The 24280-nt window shown below is 43.6% G+C and overlaps 1 protein-coding gene across 1 annotated transcript in view; it reads right to left on the minus strand.

The window, feature by feature from the left end:
- The window catches only part of LOC116992882, a 229940-nt gene that overhangs the window by 11857 nt on the left and 193803 nt on the right, over positions 1–24280 (minus strand). The window contains 5 exon segments of the mRNA XM_033052980.2: positions 917–1102; positions 2140–2319; positions 2896–3032; positions 11662–11806; positions 14976–15338. Of these exon segments, the coding sequence (XP_032908871.1) occupies positions 917–1102; positions 2140–2319; positions 2896–3032; positions 11662–11806; positions 14976–15338 (1011 nt within the window).

The raw sequence follows: 24280 nt of genomic DNA on the forward strand, positions 1-24280 counted from the left end.
AATGAACATAAATGACAAAATTTACATTTAATGTTTTAAAATTAGCCAGTTAGCAACCAGTTTTTGTCCCTTCTCTCCCTTTTTTCTCTCTTCAAGGCCTGATCTAAAAATAAAAAAAATCAAAACCTACTGCTGCCTTGTCTACTTTGCTGTGAATGAAACAATGTACTGGTAAGTGGTGGATGAAAGGATGGCAGCATGACAAATACAAGGACAGACCTAGCAAACTAAGGCTAACAAAGAATATTTTTGTAGGTTGCTTAGCACCATTCCAGATGCAAACCACAGACAAGTCAAATACAGGTCAAATGCATCACAACTCATGTCAGAAGAGGCAAACTTCAGTGAAAAATATTAAGAAGCTTCTTGCCCAAGTGTAAGCCTTCAACAAATACTGAGAAAAAAAGCAGAAAACCACCCCCATTTTATGATTCAAACCAGCAAGGTAGATCTAAAATGCACTTAGATTTCTTCATAACTCCTAAGTATCCAGTAAAAAGTTCCTCACTTGAGGAAACAGGGAAAAAAAACATTTAGCAAATACTCTTTCCAAGTTACTTCCACAAAGTTTTGTCACTTAACTGTAAATTATTTTACTACAGTTACTCAAAGTTTTCTATACAGGGGCAAAAAACCTCTAAATAAACTAGACTTCCTTCTCTCATTTATTATGGAAATAGCAGTCAGAGAGGTACTTTTTTGCTGTCAAAAATGGAAGTTTTTTAAAAGAAAGGAAGCAATGGCTCATGGCAGTCATCAGAGAGGAAAGCCGTAAGAGGAAACGAAAAATCTGACTGACAGCATCAGAAGAGCAATTGGGAGTATTTTGATGTGAGAAACCACCGTGGTTTTCAACTTATATGGAATGACTTGCTCTCATTAGGTCAGCAGAATGTCCTCAGGTTAAAGCACGTACCTCACAGATGTCCTTGAGATGCTTGATATAGACTCGTTCTGTTTTCATAATTTCCTGTATAACGTTGGTTCTCATCTGATCCCTGTTTTCAGCTATTTTCTGGCGATGCTTGCTAATATCTGAATCTTGCTCTTCGTCCTGGATATTACTACCATTTTCTGGCACTTCTTCCTGATTAACTCGCAGCTGCAGCCAGAACAAACAAAGCAATTAGAGTGAAGCAGAAAGTTTTATGAAGTGTGGTAAAACTGTTACAAACTTCTCATACCTAAAAGAAGAGTGGATACAGACATGTTTTCATTCTTATCTTACAGAGAGGGCTTCACAACAGGATTTATCTCATTGTACTCATCGTATATTCAAATGTTGAGATTTGTCTGGTTAAATACGTGACTTTCTTGTCACAGTATTTGAGAGAGACCATGTTGTACTGTCCATGTACTTTTCAGGTTAAGCTTATTTCTGACTCTTACTAATAGTTAATGTGTTTGGCCAAGTTAGCATAGGGGTAAAAATTACAAAAGTAGGCAATCAACCACTTTTAAATAGTTTCCCTGTGCCCCATCTCTATGATGTAGATAGCAGCACCTCCTTTTTTGACTTCTGTCTGATTGCTCATGTTGTCTAGAGATCTAGGAAGCGGAAAGGGAGGAACCACCTGCTGCACTTTGTGTATGTAGTACTTCATACAGTGTGGCCCAAGTTTCGCTACAGGTTCTCAAAACGTAGTTTAAATTATTTTCTAAAACATATTTCAGTTTTTTACCATCTGAGAATTACAGTGTCATTAATCTGGGTGAGTTCTGACCGCAGAGTTCAGACTGTGAACCAGATTTCTACACAATGTCATTGATGATAAATTAAACCCTATTTTACCAAGAAATCCCTGCAGCACAGCTCTCCCCAGTCCTTACAAGAACAGTTGTGTCCCCTCTGACTTTCTGGTTGAGCTTTCTGCTCTTGCAATCTCTGCTTGAGAAATTCCTTTGGTTACAAAGGGATCAAATGAAGAAGACAGAGTGAAAGTTGTTAGAGGAGCAAAGGGATCTTAGGGTGTCATTCTCCACTGCTTTTTCCCTTGTGAACTCCTCAAGGGTTACACCACTGATGTTCAGCTATAAACATGCTGAGGATCAGGTATGAAATGTAATGCTATGACAACTGTTGCACTCAGCTAGGAATCTTGCAATGGTGCAAAAGCAAGAAGCAGAAGAGTTACTCACCCTGACAAAGCTAGCTGGAAACCAGGCTTCCTTGTCCTCATTCCTTCCCCACCACCAGTCTTTGTTGGAAGCTTCCAGAACTCTAATGACATCTCCAGCTTTGAAGCCCAGCTCTTGATCATCCATAGTGACATGGTCCCAGAGAGCCTCTGCATAGACGATGGTGCCATCACTTATCAGCTACGACAGGAAGCAAATGAGATTGTGGAGAACAGAAGATAAACTACGAAGTGTTTATAAACTACAAAGAGATCAACATAGCTCACTAGATTGCTTATTATTACTCCTGTTGCAGGATAAAACTAACATTTCAGATTTTCAGAAATCTATGCATATACTCATTAGTGAAAACAATTAGAATCCTGCCCCAGAGCAGTTACATAGGGTGACAGTTCAGTCTGTGATGATTTAAAACCCAGAAGTAAAATTAAACCTGCTTTAACTGTCCCCTTTCCCCCACTCCCTCCCAATAGTGGAGGAAACACTAGCAGAGGTTATAGAAGGAATCACAATTCACTGAAAAACTGCAATAACCACAACAATGCTAGTAAAAGAGTGTCCAAAAGAAAGTTTTACCCATAAAAAGGTATTCACCACTGATCAAACAAACATGCCTCGCAAAGAAACTAGCTACTGCCATTTGAGTTTCTTATAATTATGAAATGTCAGACTGTGGAAAACATCTCTCTGCATTTCCCATCCCTGTCCTGCCATCCCTGTCCCATCATTCCAGCAAGGCAAAGCCCCGGACATTACCTCATTAATTGCTAGCTGTTCCCCTCCAGGCTGCAGGTACCTGGGAGCAGCTTGGCACAGCTCCTCGTAGCTGTAATCTTCCTCACTGCCATTGTCATCTACTAAGGCTGAAGATTCAGTCCCACCATCTGCAGCAACTAAAACAAAAGTGCAACAGCTGTTTGCTTCATCATTTTTATGATTCAAAGAAAGACAACAATGCAAGAGGAATTGCTGAGAAATTGCCTTTGTTGTCATGAATAAAACAATAACAGCAGAAGTGGAGGACAGCAGGGCTCTCAGGAAAACTACCTTTCCGTCATTAAATACATTTTACTCTTCTTTAGAATTTTCTCATTTAGCAGCTGATAAAACGGAGAAACTTTTGTATACAAAAAAACCCAGATCTAAAACAACTCCTTACTTATTTTTTACCAGAGGAAACCATAAATGACCTCTATCAGAAGGAAGCCCCTGATGCCATTTCCCAGGCAGCAGATGAGAGAGCCCCAGCAGCCCCCAGTAGTCAGTGGAGACACTGTCATGCCCAGGCCAGGTGCCCTCACACTGTCACATCCCCTACAGGGACATAGGATCCCAGAGGTTCCCTGGGAGCAGCGGACAGCCTATGCACAGCCCCAGCTCTGTGCCGGCTGCTGCCACCTCTCCCATGCATGGGGAGGCTCTGGCAGCAGCAAGGCTCAAGGAGACGGGGAGTCCAGACTGGACATGGTGGAATGGCTCTACAAAAAACCAGTTCTTATTGTCCCAAATCACAATTTCTTGGTTTGACAACTGTACATTTTCAGACCAAAGAAGCAGCTTTGTATAGAAAGAGAGGTCAGGACTAAATTGAGCTTTGTCTTATTATAAGTCAGGAGAAACACTGTTACTGTATAAACTGTAAAACTCATTTGGGGTACATCCCTGGGTGACAAATCCTTTTGGCAATCACCTCTCCACTGGCAGAGGAAGAGGACTGGGGGCTGCCCTCAGGAACAAGTCTGACTGACCCCCTCTGCTCAGTGCTGGACCCTGTCCAACTGGGTTTGCCTTTGAAAGCTGCCTGTAATATTCAAACCACCCAGGATCAAGAAGCATTCATGACCAGTGGCCCCGTGCTTGAGTGCACTCTCTGGTTGTTAATTTATTCCTAAAGATTTATTCTTATGGCAAGTCCAAGCTGTGAACTAGAGACTCTGAAGATCGCACAATGCTCAAAAACATATTAAAAAGCTAAAAGTCAAATTCGGGATAGGTTGCTAGCACTGAACTTCTTTGCTAAAGGCTGGTGTGTGCCAGGTAAGTTGCCACACAGTCAACAGAGCAGCTCTTACTCCTGAGTGCCTGGGAAGGGACATTTAACCAGAATTATTGAACCTGCCAATTCCAACAAGCAGCAAGGCTGAGCAGCAGGATCCTGACACTGATTTTCTACTCTGCTTCAGACCTGATACTGCTGCCTGTCTGCTGAGCTTTGGGCTCTGGATGGGTGAGAGTTGCAAAGAGATGACTTGGCTTTACTCCATGCACCTACTATCACCAGGCACTCTGCTGCCATCTGCTATTTACCTTATAGGGAGAAATATTCAACCCCCTCCTCAGGGCACACATACCATCACCAGCATCTTCACTCATCTGAGCATTACTTTGCCAGAGAGATCAAAGCAGATCATCACATAGATTCACTAAAAAACCTGCAAGATTTTTCTTTCAATTAAAAATGGAAAAAGATGGCATAGTCTTGATACAAAAGAACACGGCTATTTAACCATTCTGTTCTACTCCCTAGCGTTTTAAATATATATTCTCATTAACAGTATAATCTGCCTAATCAGGAAGGATGCAGAACCCCTATTTTAAAAAATCAAGATTTTTTTCCCTACAAACTCATTAATCTGAGCACTGATAAACTTTTAAAATACATCTTGAGAAACTTACTGAAAACACTGTATTTTAAAAATCTGCAAATAAATATTTCATTAAATCAATTTTTGTTTTATAAAGCAACATCCAAAAAAATTAATCCCAGTGATCCTTTATACATTTCCACTGTACTATCCATACTGCCTGTGGGGTTGTTCCAAGTGATAATGGCACATCAAAATAACCTAATTCATTTGACTCCAGACAAAAAATAACTACAATTTTAGGACAGCAAGCTATTTGTTACTCTGTACCAAATCAACAAGCTTACACTGACTTTCTAGGGTAGAATCAAGTAAAATCTTGCATTCTGCATCTCTTCCTCTATTGTATAGAGACAGAAAAAGCACTTCTGTGTGCACACACAAAGGGAGGGGTGTGCTTTCCCGGTTGTACCAGTGGGATGCAAAAAACTTAAAAGAGAGCCTGGGATTGATGCAAATCTCCCAGTAGCTTTTCACCAATACTGCAGGTTCCCATGGATGACACAGAGTAAGTGTCATCAGAGTCAGGCCCCCTGGCTGCCACTGTTTCCCAGTTCAATCCAAAAACACTGCAAAAAAAAGCAAGAGCGAGCATGTTCTACTCACACATACCCATCTGAAGGCTTTCCAGACTCCAAAAATGTGCCATTGCCCCCCTGGCTACCATGCTGCCGTCAGACCTCTAACAGGTGACGATGCTCAGTCCTGCAGGGCTGGTGCAGGATCACAGGAGGCTCTGAGCTGCCCAGAGCTCGGAGAACAGGCTGTCAGCTGCCTTCAGCTCCGGCGGTGCCTCCGAGGCCGAGCCCGGCTGGGAAGTGCCAGCAGTGCGCTCAGGCGCTCAGCCGAGCTCCCGGCTCTCTGACATCATGGGGTGCCCTTAGGGAGGAAGTTCCAGAAAAGAAACAAAAACCTGGCTGCCTGGCCCTGGCCGCGCTGCGCCTGTAGCCGCCCAGACCGCTCCCGCAGAGCCTGAACATCGAGAACACAGCAAGCCAGGGAGTGCATTTGTTTTTCATTAGAGCAGCTAAATGCGATTTCAATCTACATTCAAATGACTGCAATCCAGAGGGAGAGACGATTTGGATGGGAGCTGGGAGTTCCTTGTATTACAACACTCTTCAGAGTATCGGTCTTTGTCATACTATACCAGTTAAAATTCCAGTAGAAGTAAACAATTAAGGTATTTTTTGCACAATTTCTCTTGCTTCACGGGCAAACGCTGTATCATTTTTTAGGGCACAAGCAGCACAAGCATTAAGGATGCAGCAGACTGCTCCTAAGAAAACAGGGGAGGAGGCAGACATTTTCTCCCTGAAACGACAAACTTAATTCAGCTGCTCTATGAAATAGGGAATGAAGCAGGGAAGCACTCAAACCATCCACCTTTCTCTGGGTCTGACCCAGCCAGAGCACAGCCTCATTCATTCACCATGGGCCAGCATTCACCATTGCATCTCCTCCTGCAGTGAAGCTGGATCAGTCTGCGTACTGGAAGCAAAGGCAGAAGCTGTACCCATCAGGAGAGTGCAAAGCCTGCTGCAACCTATGTCTGTACACAGCACTACACCTACAGTTCAGAAAGCCCCAAAAACGTACTGGCTTCTTCTTTACCTGAAAACTGTTGCTCAGCTGAGCCTGTCCTGCAACTAGGGACTGCCTCCTCCAGGGATGTGTTCACAAAACCCTGGAGGCATTTCTACACACAGCAACTTCTCAACACCCACTAAAATCACATGGTTTTCCCCAGCACTGCCTCAGACAGAGAAGGAAAGGCCAAACATTGCCCTAGAATATTAATGCCATCTTCCAGCAAAAATCCTATTTGTGCTGTGCTGCACAGGAGATTGACAGAAAATATCTTCTGAATCTCTCAAAGTTCCCTATTATTTCTTGCTGCAAGGACTCCAGTTGGATAGCACAATAAAAACAAGGTACTATATAAGATGTTCATGCACAGCATTTTTCACGGCATAAACCATTTTAAAAAAGCAAGCTGGCAAACAGAAGTGACACTGATGGCACTTCAGTGCTGATGATCCTGGGACTTGCAAGTGAAAATTTCACACTTTTAATCAGCCAGAGCACAAGCTTTTTGCTATGTCAAGCCCCTGCCCACTAGGGAAAACCAGTTCAACTGCCAAAGGAAAACCAGATCAAATTCCATACAGCTCTTTTACAAGACACTTTAAAAACAACCTCTGAAAAACCTGAAACTTCGATGTGATTTTTGCAGAAAGGAACAGACTGTGTGCTTTTGCCCAATGACTAACCCAATGCCACTGTGGGATGCTGCTCAGATGGAGGGGGGTGTGCTCTCCCTCTCCACATGGGCACATCTGGCAAACTGAACCACCACGTAAGTACTCATTTGGGGTGATGTGGTAGTGGCTTCGTTTCCTTGTAGATCAGCCAAGGATAGAGGAGGCACAGGCTGTCCTTTGTAGTGGCAGTCCACAGTGACCTTGTCCAAATGCATGCTGAGTTGGCTTAGCCACTGCACAGGGCATTCTGAAAAGACTGTGGGTAGCACTTACTAAAACACTAAAAACTAGTTTATCCACCTCAAGAAAATTCAGTTCTAGAAACACTCTGGTATCATAGAACCCTCCATCCTGGGGCAGACCACAGGTCACCCCCAACCATTTCTCTGACAGCAGCCAATAGCAACTGCCCAGGGAGGAACATAAAAATAGATGAGGCATGTGATGGCATTTTTCTTGATGTACTTTTCTAAAATCCAGTTATCTGCAGATCAGTCAGATCTCTCCTGGGGCAGAAATTGTATCTTTGTGTTTAATGAACTGGATTTTTCAAACCACCTTCTAAATTTTTTTAAACTGTTGGGATGTGAAATATAATGTGCAACAATTAGTTTTATAGTTTAATTTTATAGACTGTGAAAACTCTCATTTTGAGCTTGCTCTCTGGTGATTTCATTTGGTACCCTTTAGTTCTTAAATTACTGGAAACAGTAACGATTATCTGTTCATTTTTCCTATGCCAAACAAACTTTTATTCTCCTACTGTCCTTTTCTTCCATGCTGTAGAGCCCAAGCCACATCAATCACTCCTCCCAGAGACACACATAGAGTCGATTTTCTTGTCCTTCTGCTTTTCTCTGTATTGTCCCCTGTAAAAAATGCCTTTTGGGATGGAAAGGAACAGGGAGATGGCCCCCACACACACCAGTAGCACAATTGGGCCTTCTGTTCTGTTCTCTATTCAATTCCTACAAACTCCTGCCCTTTTATTTACTGTTTTGACTGTTACCATGCACTGCACTGACTCTGTAAATGTCTGTTAAGATTGCAATATCTCTTCCAATGGCAATATCCAGTTCAAAGTCCATCCTTCTGTAAGCACATCAGGCTCTTTTCCTCCTCCACACGCATTACCTAGGTTTTATCAACACCTGATGCCAGTGCAGTGCCTCATGTCTACTTTTACTACTGTGAATAATTCAGCACACCAGCAAGAATTACCACTTCACTTTATACCTCCCTACCCACATCATTTGTACAAGACACTGAACATCTGATTCCATTAATGAGCTTTCTCTTTAAGAAAACCAACCAGTCTCCTGAGTCATTCCTGAGTTGTGCTCCACACAGGCCAAATTCTAGTCCCACAGAAAAACATGCAAAAAAAAATAGTTTTTAAGATGCTTATAAAAATTTCTCTGCAGGGACAAATAGGCAACCTGTTTAATATAATTGAAAACATGCAATCCTTCAAGCACAAGAGTAGCAATGTAAGTCGCAAGGGCAGTTTCCCTTGTGTTGTCTGATTCTTACTCTTTTTCCTACAGATGATGATTCGCTGTCTTGTAACACCTGTTTTTCTAAAAATTTACATCTTCATTTTTATCTGCCATTGTTATAAGAAGAAAGCGTGTAACATATTAGGTTTTAGCAAGTAACTAAAATAAAATACCATAGGTTTTCAGTGCTTGGGTTTAGAATTACTTTTTATAATAAAGGGCTTTTGTCCTATCAAATTTCACTGGGCATGAGCAAACAAAAAACTCTCACATGTTCAAAGACAAGGAAGTGCCTTGTGATTTAAGAGAAGAAAGGAAAGAGATCAGTATGTGTGACATTAGTCACTTTAATATTTTCTTCTGGAGCTACTTAACAGATCTTTGCAACTGCTTTCAAAATGTGAAGTCCATGATATTCCCCACTTGCCTTCAGAGTTTTGATTTCAGAAACTTTTCCTGCTCCACTTCTGTGTTTATTGTAAAGTCTCATAAAAGTCACATCCAACATAATCAAGGTTGCTTTGGTTTCATTGTCCTGAAAAGTGGCAGAAATCTTGGTTTGTGTACTTGTCATACTGATACTTATGTTTAGGAGACCAGTTATGCGAAACCTAAATACGTGGAGAGATATTGCTCTCAGGCAGTCGTCTAGGTAACTAATACTATTTCATGTGGTTTCCAAACGTGAATTGGAAAGGATAACTAAAAACAGAAAAAATCATTCTTAGTCTGTCACAATAAAATAAACATTTTTTTCCACAAACTGTGTTATGGCAGACCTGTTATTCTGTGAGTGGTCCTTCTGGAATCAGGGACTGAGACACCACATAATCTCAGCAAGAGCCACAGCATTCAAGGTCTAATTTACCTCAGTGCCTAATCAGGATCATTAAGTGTACTAAGAAGCATATGGCAGAAGACACTCCAGACACAGATTTTAAAGTAGTTCCCAACATTTTACTACAATATAAATTAAAATAAAAATACAAATGGAGTATATATAATTGCCTTGGTTAGAGAGAAGAGGTGGTGAAGCTTTTAGCGCTTTTTATTCCATACCACCCACATCATCACTGGGGGTGTGGTTTCAGTAGGAGCAGCCAGACACTGGAAATTGAAGTTTGCCATCTTGTTGGATCTCTCCAGGGAGAAGATATTGGGATCAGCCAAATGGACCCAGCCCCTCTCCGTCACTGTCAGCCCCTTTCCCATTCCCTCAGGTTGCAGTTTTAAGACACGTTGCTGAAGGACAGCAACAACAAGTCTTAGATGCCACTCCAAGGGAACAAAAAGCAAGACAGGCAGCAGCACAGAGCCAAGCCCAGCCCAGCTACACAGAGCCCAAGCTCCAGAAGACCCCAACTGGAGCAGCATTGGTGTTGGAGACAGCTGTATGGGACTGAGCCAAGCTGGGTGGAGCAGCATCAGTGCCACGGGCAGCTGTGCAGAATTGAACCAGCAAAGCGGAGTGGTCTGAGGCAGCAGTGTCACAACTCAACGATCAAGGTTCCAAGGGGTTTGCTTGCCCTACTCCTTTATTGTTTTCCAGCTGGAGTGAGGGTGAACATTAAGCAGTGGAAGCTCTCCTTGACATACTGCCTTTGTGTCCCAAATGCCACGTGGCCCAGACGCAGAACAGTAATTATGCTACCTTTGTGTGGAGACCACAGTAGGCACTGTCTTCAGGAAATGCTGTAGTTTTTTTCCACAGTGGTAAATGCCCTTTTTTGTAGATAGGACACCTTCTTTTTGCATATTTTTTGCTATTGCTGTTGTCATTTTTAGTAAATTGTTATAATTTCTCCTTATTGTCCCTCCATTACTGGAAGGGGCAGTGGGGAAGAGAGTGGCTTATTTGGAGTTTAGTTCCCTAAGCCTGCTGTCTAAACCAGCACAATAATGTATCTCAGAATCACTTCCTTCTGAGTCGGAGGGACCCACTAAGATCATCAAGTCCAACCCTTAAGTGAATGGCCCATACGGGGATCAAATCCACAACCTAGGCATTATCAACACCATGCTCCAACCAAGAGAGCTCATCTCAGTGGTGAAGTCTCTCTTATTGCCATAGCTGGAAATTCTCAAGTCTGCTTCTTGAAGTGCACCTCCTGAAAAAAACCTGTCATGTTCTATTCAAAACAGGAGAATTCAGTTTTAACATGTTCTTACATAAACTAATTTGTAGTTAAAGCATTTTTGGCAGAATTTGGATATCAATGCAGCTAAAACTTAGGTAAGAACCATAGAAGCTAAGTACCAACTTGTAAACATACACATAATTTTAATAAACATTGAAAATGCTATTTCCTATGTTTCCTACTTCAATCATGGGAAGCCTTGATACAGAAGGTTCAGGGTGAAGGTTCTCAACAGTGCTTTGTTCACTATTAACAGTGAAAGATACAAAGTGAGAATTTTGCTTTTATTTCCAACTCTTGCCAGTGTCTGAAGGAACACAAATAATGTTAACACAGGTTCTTTTGGTCCCACCTGTGAAGAAATGTCCCACTACTATTGGACTAGTTAATAGACTACTTCTGTTAACTCCAGATAGCATTGCATGCTAAGAATGAAAAATTACAGCAAAATTACACAGCACACATCAGTGAGCCTGTTAAAGCATAGTGCTTCCAAAGAGGCAAATTTACCAAGAACCTGTCCCTCATGTACCAGAGATCTGGTTGGGCTACACTCACCAGCAAGTCATTTAATTATTTAAGGTTTGCCTATCTAAGTAAAGCCGAATGCATGGCAAACAGAAAATCAAAAATACATGTGTGGTGTGGTTTGGGCTCAGGTACGAACCCAAGCATATTAGAACTTGTTTCCTTCATAATCTATTGACTTCAGGCAAGTATATGAACAAGACAGTGGAGAATACAGGCATGTAAGTGTTTCCGAACAATAAACCATACCAATGTCAAAGAGTAGATGTGAAAAAAAAAAAGTTTTACATGAGAACAGCAGTTACTGGTAAGAAACTCACAAAACGAAACAACTTAGCTGGGTATGACTGTCACTGAATTGGTTGCACCCTTTTGTCCTCCATACTATAATTCTTGCTTAGCCTGGGCTCTGGCTTTCTGATCTACAAAGTTAAAACACTCATCTTACCATTAGATGTTCTCATCTGCCGCCTCCGTCCCACCCGGTCCAGGCCGATGGGGGTACTTTGTGAGAAGGTGAGTGGCCGGAACCTGGCTGAAACAGCCTTGTACGGGGGCACCTTGTGTGCTGGAACGGGTGGCCGTGTCACAGGCTACCAAGGAAACAGGAAAATCCAGTATTAGTAAAGCCACTGGCAAGTCCAACTGAGCAAATTTCAGCTATGCAGTAAGGTTTCTCCAGATAGCCCAGGTAATTACACGGGCAGTAAAATCCCCTATGTTGAAGCGACATTGCTTAAACACTGCATACCATGTCCACCAGCATCACAGAACAAGTTTTATTACATTACAGTTCTTTGTTACATTAAAAACTCCCTAGCCTTCTGTTGTGGTCAGACATGCTCTGTAATTTTCATCTTGTACACTTTTTTTTGAAGACAATCAGAAGGCGGGGACACCTCTCCTATGAAGACTGGGTTGAGAGAGCTGGGGTTGTTCAGCCTGGAGAAGAGAAGGCTCCAGGGAGATCTCACTATGACCTTTCAGTACCAAAGGGGGCCTACAAGAAAGCTGGAGAGGGACTTTTTAAATAGCATGTAGTGATAGGACATGAGGGAATAGCTTTCAACTGAAGAAAGGTCAATTTAGATTAATGAAAAGGCTTTCTAAGATGAAGATGGTAAAACACTGGAACAGGTTTTCCACAGAGGTGGTGGATTTCTGCTTTCATCAATTAAATGTATTGCTTATCAGTAAATAAACAGGACAATAATAATTGTCTAAATGATGCTCTGTTTTGAGTTGCCAAGAGTCTCCCAAGAAAGAGGCAATACTAAGTTTATTGCAACTTTATCTCAAAGCTATTTTCTTTGGATAAATCATTCATTTGTTAAATTATGATTGGAAAATCTACCCCTGTTTTATTTGCAAATTGACTCTGATTTTATGTCATCCCTGAACAACTCCACATTAGCCAGGCTGAATGATCTTGCATAAGCATTCAACATTCAATAGGCAGCACATGAACTTCAGATAAACTCATCTTTAGATCTGCTCTTATTGTTCAGTTGTTACTGTTCCTCTATCAAGTAATCTGAAACATCAGGGATGGTTTTTTAATGAACTATCTCTTGACACTCTGTTATGAAACCCATGACAGTATTGTTTGAAAATGTTTTCTCACACCTAAGCTGTCAGACCAAAACGAAATACAGCAACAAAGGAATTAGCTTTGTACTTTTCAAATATTCCCATGGGGTTTCAAAGCTTCAAAGAAAAGAAATCACCAGTGTGAAGAGCAGTCTTTGATAGTCCCACATAAACTACTTCTAGTGCATATACTTCTAGCTTAATTATTCATTTTTCACATTCCAGCTAAAAGTTTATTTTTTATTACAACTGCCAAAAACTCCAATGTGTACGGAATACAATTCATCCACAACCTCTTTAAACCTCATTTCCTAAGTGCTTTATCAGTATACCAGGATTCTTCAACAAAAAACGTCTGATTTGTTGTATCAAATAGGTAATAGAAGTAATGGCAACTATTACATGCAAATAACTGGCTGAGTAAGCAAAACAGGTTATTTATTTCTGGGAAACTAAAATTTTCTTGTAAGGCTTCAGTCCAAATCCTTTCCCTGGACAGACATGGATGTGCTTGTACTCAGTGGCAGTCCTGGGAAGGCCATAATTTGGTTTAATAATATGCCCTTGTTAGGAATGATCCATAGATTTGGTCTTGACCACAGTGATTCAGCAGTGTGCTAATTCAACCCCAGCCAAGCTCTCACGGCAGCACTGGAGCATGGAAAGAGTCAACTCAAACAGCTGCCTTGATGTATGTTCTTTCACCATTAAACTGATGCAAACAAGGTTGGAAAAGAGATCAATTTGATTTCAACACTAAATGAAGGGCCTGGAGAGTGTTTAATCCCTTACAGAGTACAGCAATTTGCCAGTACTTACTATCCCGTGAAATCCATCTGTTATTCTCGAGTAAGATGGCCTAGAATTTATAACAGTGATTTTCCTCTTTTTTTTTCCTTCCAAGTTAAGAGACAGAATTAATTTTAAAATATCTTAATTGCATAGGATTTGAATCAAAGGCCTTTGCCTGGGTAAAAGGTTCACTGCCTTCAGTTGGGTTTTTATATCAAGATGCATTTTTTCATCAGGGACTTATAAAGAAAAAGTATGCAATACACAGTAACAGTGTTCATGTTACAAAATGTTTTTCACAGGAAACTGAAAATCCTGCCATTGTTTCAGCACTTTTCCATCACTAAACTTCCCAGAAGGAGATGAAGTGGCTTGAGAAAAGACTAACAGGACTCAAATTTAATTAATAACCACCAGAATCAAATTTTTTGAGAATGCAAATGCTAATTCTTTTTTCTGTTGCATGATCAGCTTGACAATTGTTTTAAGTAGAACTCCTCCAGCTTTCCTGGAAAGTAGAAAATACCTGATGAGTGCAGCCTTACAAAAGCCTGTGAGCCCAAAGCTCTGCAGCCAAGTGCAAGATGGGGCCACAACCACCAACACAACAATAAGTTCCCCTACGCATTGTACTTGCTCAGCACTACCTCCAGAGAAAAAAATTTACCTTCCAGAAGTTTTAAATTTCTCACTCTTTTACTTTAACCAACAGAGATGGCAAATATAGGTACTACTTGAGTACACACTGCTTGCATATAGGTTTCCTACCTTCGTTTCATCTTCATTTCAATTTAGTAGTACATGGACAGACATTGTATTCATATTGTTAGTTTTCTCAAATTCTTAATTTCATTAATTTCTCAATTTATTACCAACTTTATCAAGCAATGTCATCATTAGTTTTAAGTATCTTTGCCATGCCAAAACCAAGATTTTGAATACTACTTTTAATGCCACATTTTTGAACAGGTCTGCTTTTGGATAATTCAAAATTATCAATAAATAATGTGTTATCATTATGTTTGATTGCGCTACTCTGTTCCTCAGACCCAACACTGTATAAGGAGACTAAACACACATCTGTCTTACGCACAAATAGACCAACATGACACATAATGACCATGCCAAGAAAGAAATCAGATTAATTTACAATACAGAAAAGAATATCCCAAAGTCAGTATCAGATTTGTTCCATGCTGTATTCTTAGCAAGAAGACAAAGTTATTAGTGACCAGGAAAGCAGTATTCTAAGTACACGATGTCAGCTTGACAAAAGGGAAGGAAGAGAAGGAAGGATCCATTCTATTTTCTAGGCTGAAGACAAAGACAAGGAAGTGAAAAGGTCTTTTGCAGTTGGCAGAGCACATCTGTTTATCTTACTTGTGTCAGCAGATTTTCTCTCTCTTCCACTTGATCATCTCCATAGAAATTGACCCCACCTATTACAGAGATGGGTCTCCTTTTCCTCCCTCTGTGGTAGCCCACAGTATTGCTTTGGATCACAGACCCAACGGATGCCAGTCCTGGCTGATTTTCTCCATCTGTGCAGTCTATCCTCTGAGACTCCACTGCAACTGAGTCTTCTGGTATAGAGAAACTTCGAACTGACATTTGGCCATAGTCTGAGAGAGGTCTGGGCCGGGATCTTCTTCCAGAGCCCCATTTCCTGGGTGTGACTTTCTGTGAGTCTGCCTTTTCTTCATCCTGGGACACGGACTTCTTCCAGTGGTCATCAGAAACAACCTTTTTAAATGTGAACAAGTCAAATAAGCCACAGAATTTTCTGACAGTTAATCATTTTTGAGTTTGTCTTATGGCAGATCAACTTAACATGTCTAAAACAGAAGGAGTTACCATAAATACAACAAATGCAATTGACAATTCAGGAAGAGATAACTTTGCAAAGCAGAGACATCATGATGCTTGTGATAATTAAGGTAAACAGCGAACAATCAGTGCCTCTTTGGCAAACACTAAAAACTCACCTATTACAGTAATTTCACGACCATAAGGCGCACCGGACTATAAGGCGCACCCCCCGGGAGCCGGCACATTTTGCAACTTTGTAGATCAGATAAGGCGCACCGGTCTATAAGGCGCACCGGGCTTTTTTTTGCAGCGAGGCTCCGCCCCCAGCTCCTCCCGCACGCTTGCTGGCCGAGGCCCCGCCTCAATCCGGCAGCCATTGGCTCCCGGGCCTGCCTGTACCCGGCAGGGCCGGGCTATGCCCACCGCCGCTCCGTGCAGCATCCCCAGGGCCCCGCTGTTCCGGGAGTTCCCTGGCGCTCCGGGTGACCCAATGCCGGCAGGCTTGCCCCGTGCCGCCGCTGCCCCGATTCCAGCTGCTTGCCCCCTCCCCGCGTGGCAGCCGCTCCGATTCTGGCGGTTTTCCCCCTCTCCGCATGGCGGCCGCCGTGCTTCTGGGGGTTTTCGCCCCCCCCGCGCGGCGGCCGCCGTGATTCCGGGGGCTTTCGCCCCCCCCCGCGCAGCGGCCGCCGTGCTTCTGGGGGTTTTCGCCCCGCCCGCGCGGCGGCCGCCGTGATTCCGGGGGCTTTCGCCCCGCCCGCGCGGCGACCGCCGTGATTCCGGGGGCTTTCGCCCCCCCCGCGCGGCGGCCGCCGTGATTCCGGGGGCTTTCGCCCCCCCCGCGCGGCGGCCGCCGTGATTCCGGGGGCTTTCGCCCCACCCGCGCGGCGGCCGCCGTGATTCCGGGGGCTTTCGCCCCCCCCCGCGCGGCGGCCGCCGTGATTCCGGGGGCTTTCGCCCCACCCGCGCGGCGGCCGCCGTGTTTCCGGGGGCTTTCGCCCCCCCCGCGCGGCGGCCGCCGTGATTCCGGGGGCTTTCGCCCCGCCCGCGCGGCGGCCGCCGTGATTCCGGGGGCTTTCGCCCCCCCCGCGCGGCGGCCGCCGTGATTCCGGGGGCTTTCGCCCCCCCCCGCGCAGCGGCCGCCGTGATTCCGGGGGCTTTCGCCCCACCCGCGCGGCGACCGCCGTGTTTCCGGGGGCTTTCGCCCACCCCGCGCGGCGGCCGCCGTGATTCCGGGGGCTTTCGCCCCACCCGCGCGGCGACCGCCGTGTTTCCGGGGGCTTTCGCCCCGCCCGCGCAGCAGCCGATCCGATCCCTGCGGCTTTCGCCCCCCCCCGCGCAGCAGCCGATCCGATCCCTGCGGCTTTCGCCCCCCCCGCGCAGCAGCCGATCCGATTCCTGCGGCTTTAACACCCCCCGCAAGGGAGCCGTCCCAATGTCGGCGGGCCGGCCCCGCGCGGGGGCGGCCCCGAAGCCGGCGGGGAGGCCCCGATACCGGCGGGTCCGCCCCGCGCGGGGGCGGCCCCGATGCCGGCGGGGGCGGCCCCGATACCGGCGGGTCCGCCCCGCGCGGGGGCGGCCCCGAAGCCGGCGGGTCCGCCCCGCGCGGGGGCGGCCCCGAAGCCGGCGGGGAGGCCCCGATACCGGCGGGTCCGCCCCGCGCGGGGGCGGCCCCGATGCCGGCGGGGGCGGCCCCGATACCGGCGGGTCCGCCCCGCGCGGGGGCGGCCCCGATGCCGGCGGGGGCGGCCCCGATACCGGCGGGTCCGCCCCGCGCGGGGGCGGCCCCGATGCCGGCGGGGGCGGCCCCGATACCGGCGGGTCCGCCCCGCGCGGGGGCGGCCCCGATGCCGGCGGGGGCGGCCCCGATACCGGCGGGTCCGCCCCGCGCGGGGGCGGCCCCGATGCCGGCGGGGGCGGCCCCGATACCGGCGGGTCCGCCCCGCGCGGGGGCGGCCCCGAAGCCGGCGGGTCCGCCCCGCGCGGGGGCGGCCCCGATGCCGACGGGCTCTCACTTCCGGGGTGGCAAATGTTGCAACTTTGTAGATCAGATAAGGCGCACCGGACTATAAGGCGCACTTCCGGTTTTGGGGGGAGATTTTAGTCAAAAGGGTGCGCCTTATAGTCGTGAAATTACTGTACCTCAGCAGTTCCAATCACAAACACTTAATTCATGGAATAGCATCTTGGAAAGATTGCCCTGTGCTCACAGGACTTATTTCTATGAACAAGTTGGATATTACAGGTAACACCAGTAAAAGTAACAGAACTGTGGTTTTGAACCTTTTACCAAGGCTTGTAGCAACAGGACAAGGGCAACAATTTTAAACTGAAAGAAGTGGGTTTAGATTACGTATTATGAAGACATCCTTGACCATGAGGGTGATGAGGCACCAGAACAGGTTGCCTAGGGAAACTGTGGATGTTTCAACCCTGGTATTGTTCAAGGTCAAGTTGGATGGGGCTCTGGACAACGTGGTCGAGTCCCTGTCCATGACTGGTGGGTTGGAACTGGATGATCTTTAAGGTCCCTTCCAAGCCAACTTATTTAATGATATTTCTCTGTTTCACCTCTGTTCAGTGATGAAAACGAACAGCAAGGCTGCACTTTGACTGCTTGCAGATCCATGTAACTGTAAGCTGACACCAGACTGCGCAGTCACACTCCCTCCTACCACTCACTCCCACAATCCCACTTGGTCAGATCTAGAGATTCTGCAACCAGAAGTGAATTAGGTGAGCAAGCTCGTCCAGTTTGAAAGGGAGAAGCTCACTTCCCATATGCACTGGGTTAAAGTCATACAGATTATATCGGAGATATATCATAGCACAAACATAGGAAAAAGTGATGGGTTTAGATAGGAAGCTTGGAAAATGAGCATGTTGTTCCTATTTAACAGCACATCTGGCTCACAGAGGTTAATATCTTCAAATATCACAACTACAGTGGTATTACAGGTTTGGAAGTAAAATAACCTCAGCTGAAACACTTGGCAGAGGGAACATTTTTAAGCATGTCAATGCATTTGAAGTAATACTGTTGCAATTTTTTCTAGCAAAACCCTTGTAATTTTTCAGAAAAAAAAATCTGCACACAAAAATTTATGTTCACTTCCCCTCAAGTTTCTGATTTCTTGGTGTTTTGTGGCTTTTCCCAGCTCCTTTATAAAAATAGAAAAGAAAGAGTGAAAGCTTGTAAGTATTCCAAAAAAAGAAAAGCATCATTTTGTCTCTCTCTAACTGTATTTTGTTCATCTGTTCCAGACCACATGAAGGCATTCCAGATATTGCATAACCAAAGCAAACATGCAGTGCAGAAGCAGCCTTTTACCATGATATCTGTGACAGAGGATTTCTCTTCTGTCACCTTTTGTCCACCTGCCATTTTCAGCAAGGCCACTACAAATCCAATGAGTCTTTTTTAAGCCACATGATACAGTGGGCAGATGTTGCTTTTTGTTTGAAAGACAGCTTAAGATTAATTCCATGGTATGAAAATGCTTCATTCGATAAGGAGAGTTACCAAACAGTCAATATTTTAACATGATTACTGCAATTATGAAAAAAAACATCATACATTTCTCTACATTCAATTATTTATTTCACTTACAGCATTAAATTTATTCTAAATAGAGTACTTGAAAAAAAAATGGTTTCTATGGCATGACATCTGTCACTCAAGCAAGAACTTCAGGATCTCTACAGATTTGTGTTCAGGATCTTTAACAGTCCATTTAAATAAGTAGAGAGTCACTGCCCAGCTGGTGCATTAACACAGCTTCAGCAAAGCTGTCCCTTAAGCACAGCCCCTCCAAGTCTGAGCAGCAAAGTCACAAGTTAAATAAGGTTCTTACCTCAGAATCAGACACAGGTAAAGTGTCTCCACATATGCAGTGACTGAGAAAGGAGCTCATGAGAGTCATTTTATGTTTTTGTTTCGCAAAGTCTTGTCCCTAAGAGCTACAAATGTGAGCGCAGTCTCTGCATAACCAGTCAGGCAAAGTTCATACCATGATCCTGTACTTTTAGACTGAGGGAAGGACACGTCACACGTCATCTCATAATCTGCTGCTTACACCCTTATCTTGAGCAATAACATTTGCAGAGGACTGCTTTCGTTCTGCAGAACTCCACCTACAGTAGCGATCCAAGCGACAGTCAGATTAATCTTCTGTACAACAAACAATGCTGAAGGATGTGGGGTTTTAGTCTTAGACCTGTAAACTGCACTGAATACTACTAAAAGAGAAAACATAATCCTGTCACTACAAAAACCAGAGGAAACCAGACTGATAATCTCACATTCCTCTAAGGGGCCTGCTCAAGCAGGACCTGATCAAGTGACCACTTACAGCAGGAATAAAAATATCCAGTACACAACTCATAGGCTCCAGTACTGCAGTCACTTAAGCATAAGTGTGATTCTTGACATCAAGGAAAAAATTCTGAGGAAACCATTGTATTACACCTGTGACTGGCTTTATACTGGTGCACCGCTGCTGACCTCAAATTACCTTCTCCTAATGAACCTTTTGTAAGTGAAAGCATATTTAGCTATATAATTATTACTGGGAACATCTACAGATGTGTAGAGATATACATGGCACTTCACATAGGATGAAAATCAAAATCTCATACACTGGTTCATGCACTGTAAGTGCTGGTCAAAAATTTAAAGCCATTTTGATACTTCTGAGAGGTTAAGGTCTAAGATTAATTCACATTGGATTTTCTGAAATTCTTGCTAGTATAGCACAGGATCACCAATACTAGCAAACAAGATTATTAATCTTGCCTTTTAGGTTGTAACCTCAGGTTTCTTCTGAGACTGCAAATGTAAACAGCTCTGCTTGTTTGTGCTGATGCAAATGAATTAATTTTACCAGGATAACTAAATTCCTACAACAGCAAATTAGTTAAGCCATTGTATTTCAACTGCTTTTCTTATTCCTGACAGCAGTGTACCTCCAAATACAACCATTTAAAATGAACATTTACCTCAATCCAGGTTACACTTTTTTGCTATTGTTCTCTTCCATTACATCACTCTTAGCTGCAGATTTCCGCATTTAAATTTCAATTCTGCATAGGAGCTGCCTGTACATTATCTAGATAATAAAACTGTCATCATAGCCAGGAGAAATCTAGAATAAAATTTTATTGCCTGAAGATAAGCACCCAGAGCCATTTCAAATGTCCAAAGGAATCAAAGATATCTCCACGTGCCATGTATCAGGCATGTATGACACAAGGACCTATGGGAGGCCTGGGCCATCTAGAAGCATCCCCTGGGGACAAAGGGAAGCCTGTCAGGACATCTCCAGCAATGTTGGGTCTTTTTTATTCCAAGAATCAAGTTGAGCCCCTAAACAAGAGCATGAGCCAAGCCTACTGAGTGACCAGCCAGGCAGCACTACAGGCAGGAGCTTGGGGTTAATCTGGATTGCAGGTAGGTTTGGATGGAGCTACAACCATGTTCCCCAGTGCTGTCATCCCCATCTCCTGCTCCAGAAATGTGCAGTTTCACCACGAGGTGTTTTCCAGCTGTGTGCAGCTGTCTTTGACAGTTCACTTCACTTGACAGCTATTTTTAGCTGGGCTCAACTCCAGGTGCCAAGTTCAGGTGTGCTGTTAATGCTGTGCTCCCCAGGACCCTCTGACCACACCCAAGAGGCTGCAGCAGAACTCTCCCAGGTAAACAACTACACCACAGAGTCTGTGCTCAGCCAGACCAAACCCCTCCCGTGTCTGGGCCCAGACTGATTACCCAATCCAGGCACAGCAACTTCAAGGACTTGATCATGATCTCACTCAGCTCGGCTCTGATCCAGCCCTGTTCCTTTTAATGGCACATGACTGCTATTGGCATTCTCTGTACCCGTTAATAACCAAGGTGAGCAATATCATCATCGAGTGTTTAATCACTGAAATCTTAGCTTAGTCTTTAGAGCCCAATTCTCCAGCTATTACTCAGATCACCGTGTACCTTTGATAAATTCAGCACACGGAACGGATTTCAGTGAAGTGCTGCCCAAGGAGCACAAGATTTGATTTGTACAGTACTGATAAAGTGTTGCTTATGTGGATGCAACTTTTATCAGTGATATGGCAAAGAAATTGCATGACAGGACTTTTGCTGGCGCCGTTACACCAACCATACATAACCTTTCATCCTCTATACCTGACCCCATTCTCGGCTGCAGAGAAAGCCCAAACTGACCCAAGAGAACCTGCTGGTTCAGCTTCCTGCTGTTGGGACACTTCTGAGGGTTGACCATGGTCAACGCGTTTAGCCAATAAACTCAGTAATTAAAATCCCCACTTCATAAACGTCTTGATCATTCTGTACATTGCTGAGGCTCCCTGACCACTAATCTGCATTTCCAACCCCCACTGTTACCTACTTGGATATTTAAAATTTTATATTTATGTTCCAAATGCAATACTGTTTCATAGCATGCACATACAGACAAGTACAAAGGTATAAGGGGACACTTCTCTCTGGAAAGGTTTTCACTGCCTGGTAATCTGCTAGGAAGTCACAAGTAGATGCCTCTTGAACAAAGACCCCCAGTCTTCCTCTTCTCCGGGGAAAAGAGCATCCTGACTCCACTTCTGTTATCTCTGTATGTTGGAACTGCCTGGCTAAAATGTAATTTTTCTAACTGCTGCTGCCTTTTTCTAATCCAGAGAAAACAGAGAGTCAAAATCTAATAATGTCTTTACAAAAATGCATATTGATTTCCAAATGCAATTTATTAAAAGGTGTGATAAATTAAACAGATGATGATTCTCACTGAAAATCAGTTAAGAGGAAAACCTGAGTAGGCTGAGAAGTTTCAGAACAACATATTCTCAGTGAAAAATTTTGATGGGTAAACAGTCATGTTCTTCTGTAAATGACAAGGCTTGAAACTATCAAAATACTTGTGCTAGGTCATGTAGGTGTCTTTACATTTGATCAAGATACATGTCTGCATATATTTAGGGGTCTATACAAAAATGTACAAATTTCTTGCATTAGCAATGACAGCTATAAAGCATATTATAATTGGTGGCTATTAAACTGCTATTATTTCTGTATTAGACAGTAACTACCAAATCTTAGGAACTTAGTAGTAATATTAGAATTGGCTTTTCAGTTTATACAAGCCATAAAACATAAAAAGGGCCAAGGGTTTGTGACCTAGTAGCTACAAATTATTTTACCACCTTGACCTAACAGAGTAAAAGTCTGGACATGTCTCCACCCAGGTACATGATAAAAGGTTAACCACTGCACTTCTTCTTGATAAAAAGCAGTTGGGAGAGCCTTAGTTGAAGTTCATTTACCATCAATACTAAATGAGGCCAAAAGCTTGTTTTATGTTCCATGGGCATGACCAATACTTCGTTTTTTTTTTGAAAACTATTGTGACAGACACAGGGATTATGAAACTCTGGATAAATAAAACATACCACAGAAAATTTATTTTTTGCTTTCTTACTAGATTTTAATAAAAAGATTCTGAGGTCTTAAGAGAGCCCAGTTATCCCCTATTGATCCAATAGTGACAATTTCCAACAGTAATAACACAGCAATAGCTACCATGGAAATGACTGCTTGTAGAAAAAAGCATGTTTTCAGTAACAGCATCTTCAATCACAAACAAACCAGAATTATTAAACCAGTCCAATTCAAGAAACTTTCCATCTATTCCTTTATAATTAAATGCAAATTGCACTATATTATTTTTCTTTACATGCCTCTACCTCCTCTGCCACTAACATCTTTTCTTTTTAATTGGCCTTTGAGAAGATCCCACATAAATTCATTGATTATCTACCCCTAGAATACCAAGGGCAATTTGACTAGTGGTCTGCAAGACACCAAAATACAGTCCATGAAACAACTGCAAAACAAACCTGTTAAATTACACCTACACAGACAAGCAAACCAGAATCAACCAAAGGATTACAATCATGACCAACATTTAACATAAGTTTTAGCTGCTTGGAGAATAATCTGCCTTTTATTTTCCCCTTCCCCCCAAAAAATTGTGTGGAGCCACAGTTTGAAAAATTACCAAGCACTGCTTCTGAGGGGCACTCCCTTAAGGAATACCACTGCACTACACCAGTATAAGCTCACGGAACAGATGCAAGAAAAATGATATTACTGTGCCCTGTGGCACAGCAAAAGCAACCCCCATTAGCAACACAAATTGCTGTGGTAAAACAATCACTTTAGAAGTTTTAGAAATCAGGAAAAAATATTTATATAATTCTCCTCTTGGGATCTGTGGACACTAAAGCAACTGTGGTGTTATAACTAACAAATACACCTATAAAACCACATTAGGAGATCAGGCTATATAGATATAAAGAAAATTCAGCCACCTATTTTCTAATGCCTGTTAATACAGGTTTGCTTCATTTAACCTGATCCTCGAAAGTCTGCTTATCACAATCAACAATAAAGCATAAAGCTTTCCCTCTCAGCAATATGCCTCACCAAGATTAGAGAGTTCACCTTGGTAATATCCTTGTTTCACAGATAAAGACCAGATACAAAGCAGTTAAGTCATGCAGAAGCATAGGGCAGGACTGGAAATGACAAGCAGATCTCGTGATTTTCAAATCTGATCTTCAGCCTCGAGGATTTCCTTCCTCCTCTCCTCTAGTTCATTTCCAAAACCAAACCAGCTAACATATTTTCGAATGGCAGAGGGGAGGAGTTTGCAGGAAAATGTACTTCCTTTGCAGAAATAATCTTATCATCCATATAAAAATGTAGATGTGCTAAAACCAGAAACCTGTTTCCTCTAGTTTTCTGGTGACTTCATACCTGGGGATGGCTGGATGACGCTCCCATACTGTCCCTTCTTTCCTTCAATATC

Source organism: Catharus ustulatus, chromosome 2 (genome assembly GCF_009819885.2).
Source record: "Catharus ustulatus isolate bCatUst1 chromosome 2, bCatUst1.pri.v2, whole genome shotgun sequence".
NCBI lineage: Eukaryota > Metazoa > Chordata > Aves > Passeriformes > Turdidae > Catharus > Catharus ustulatus.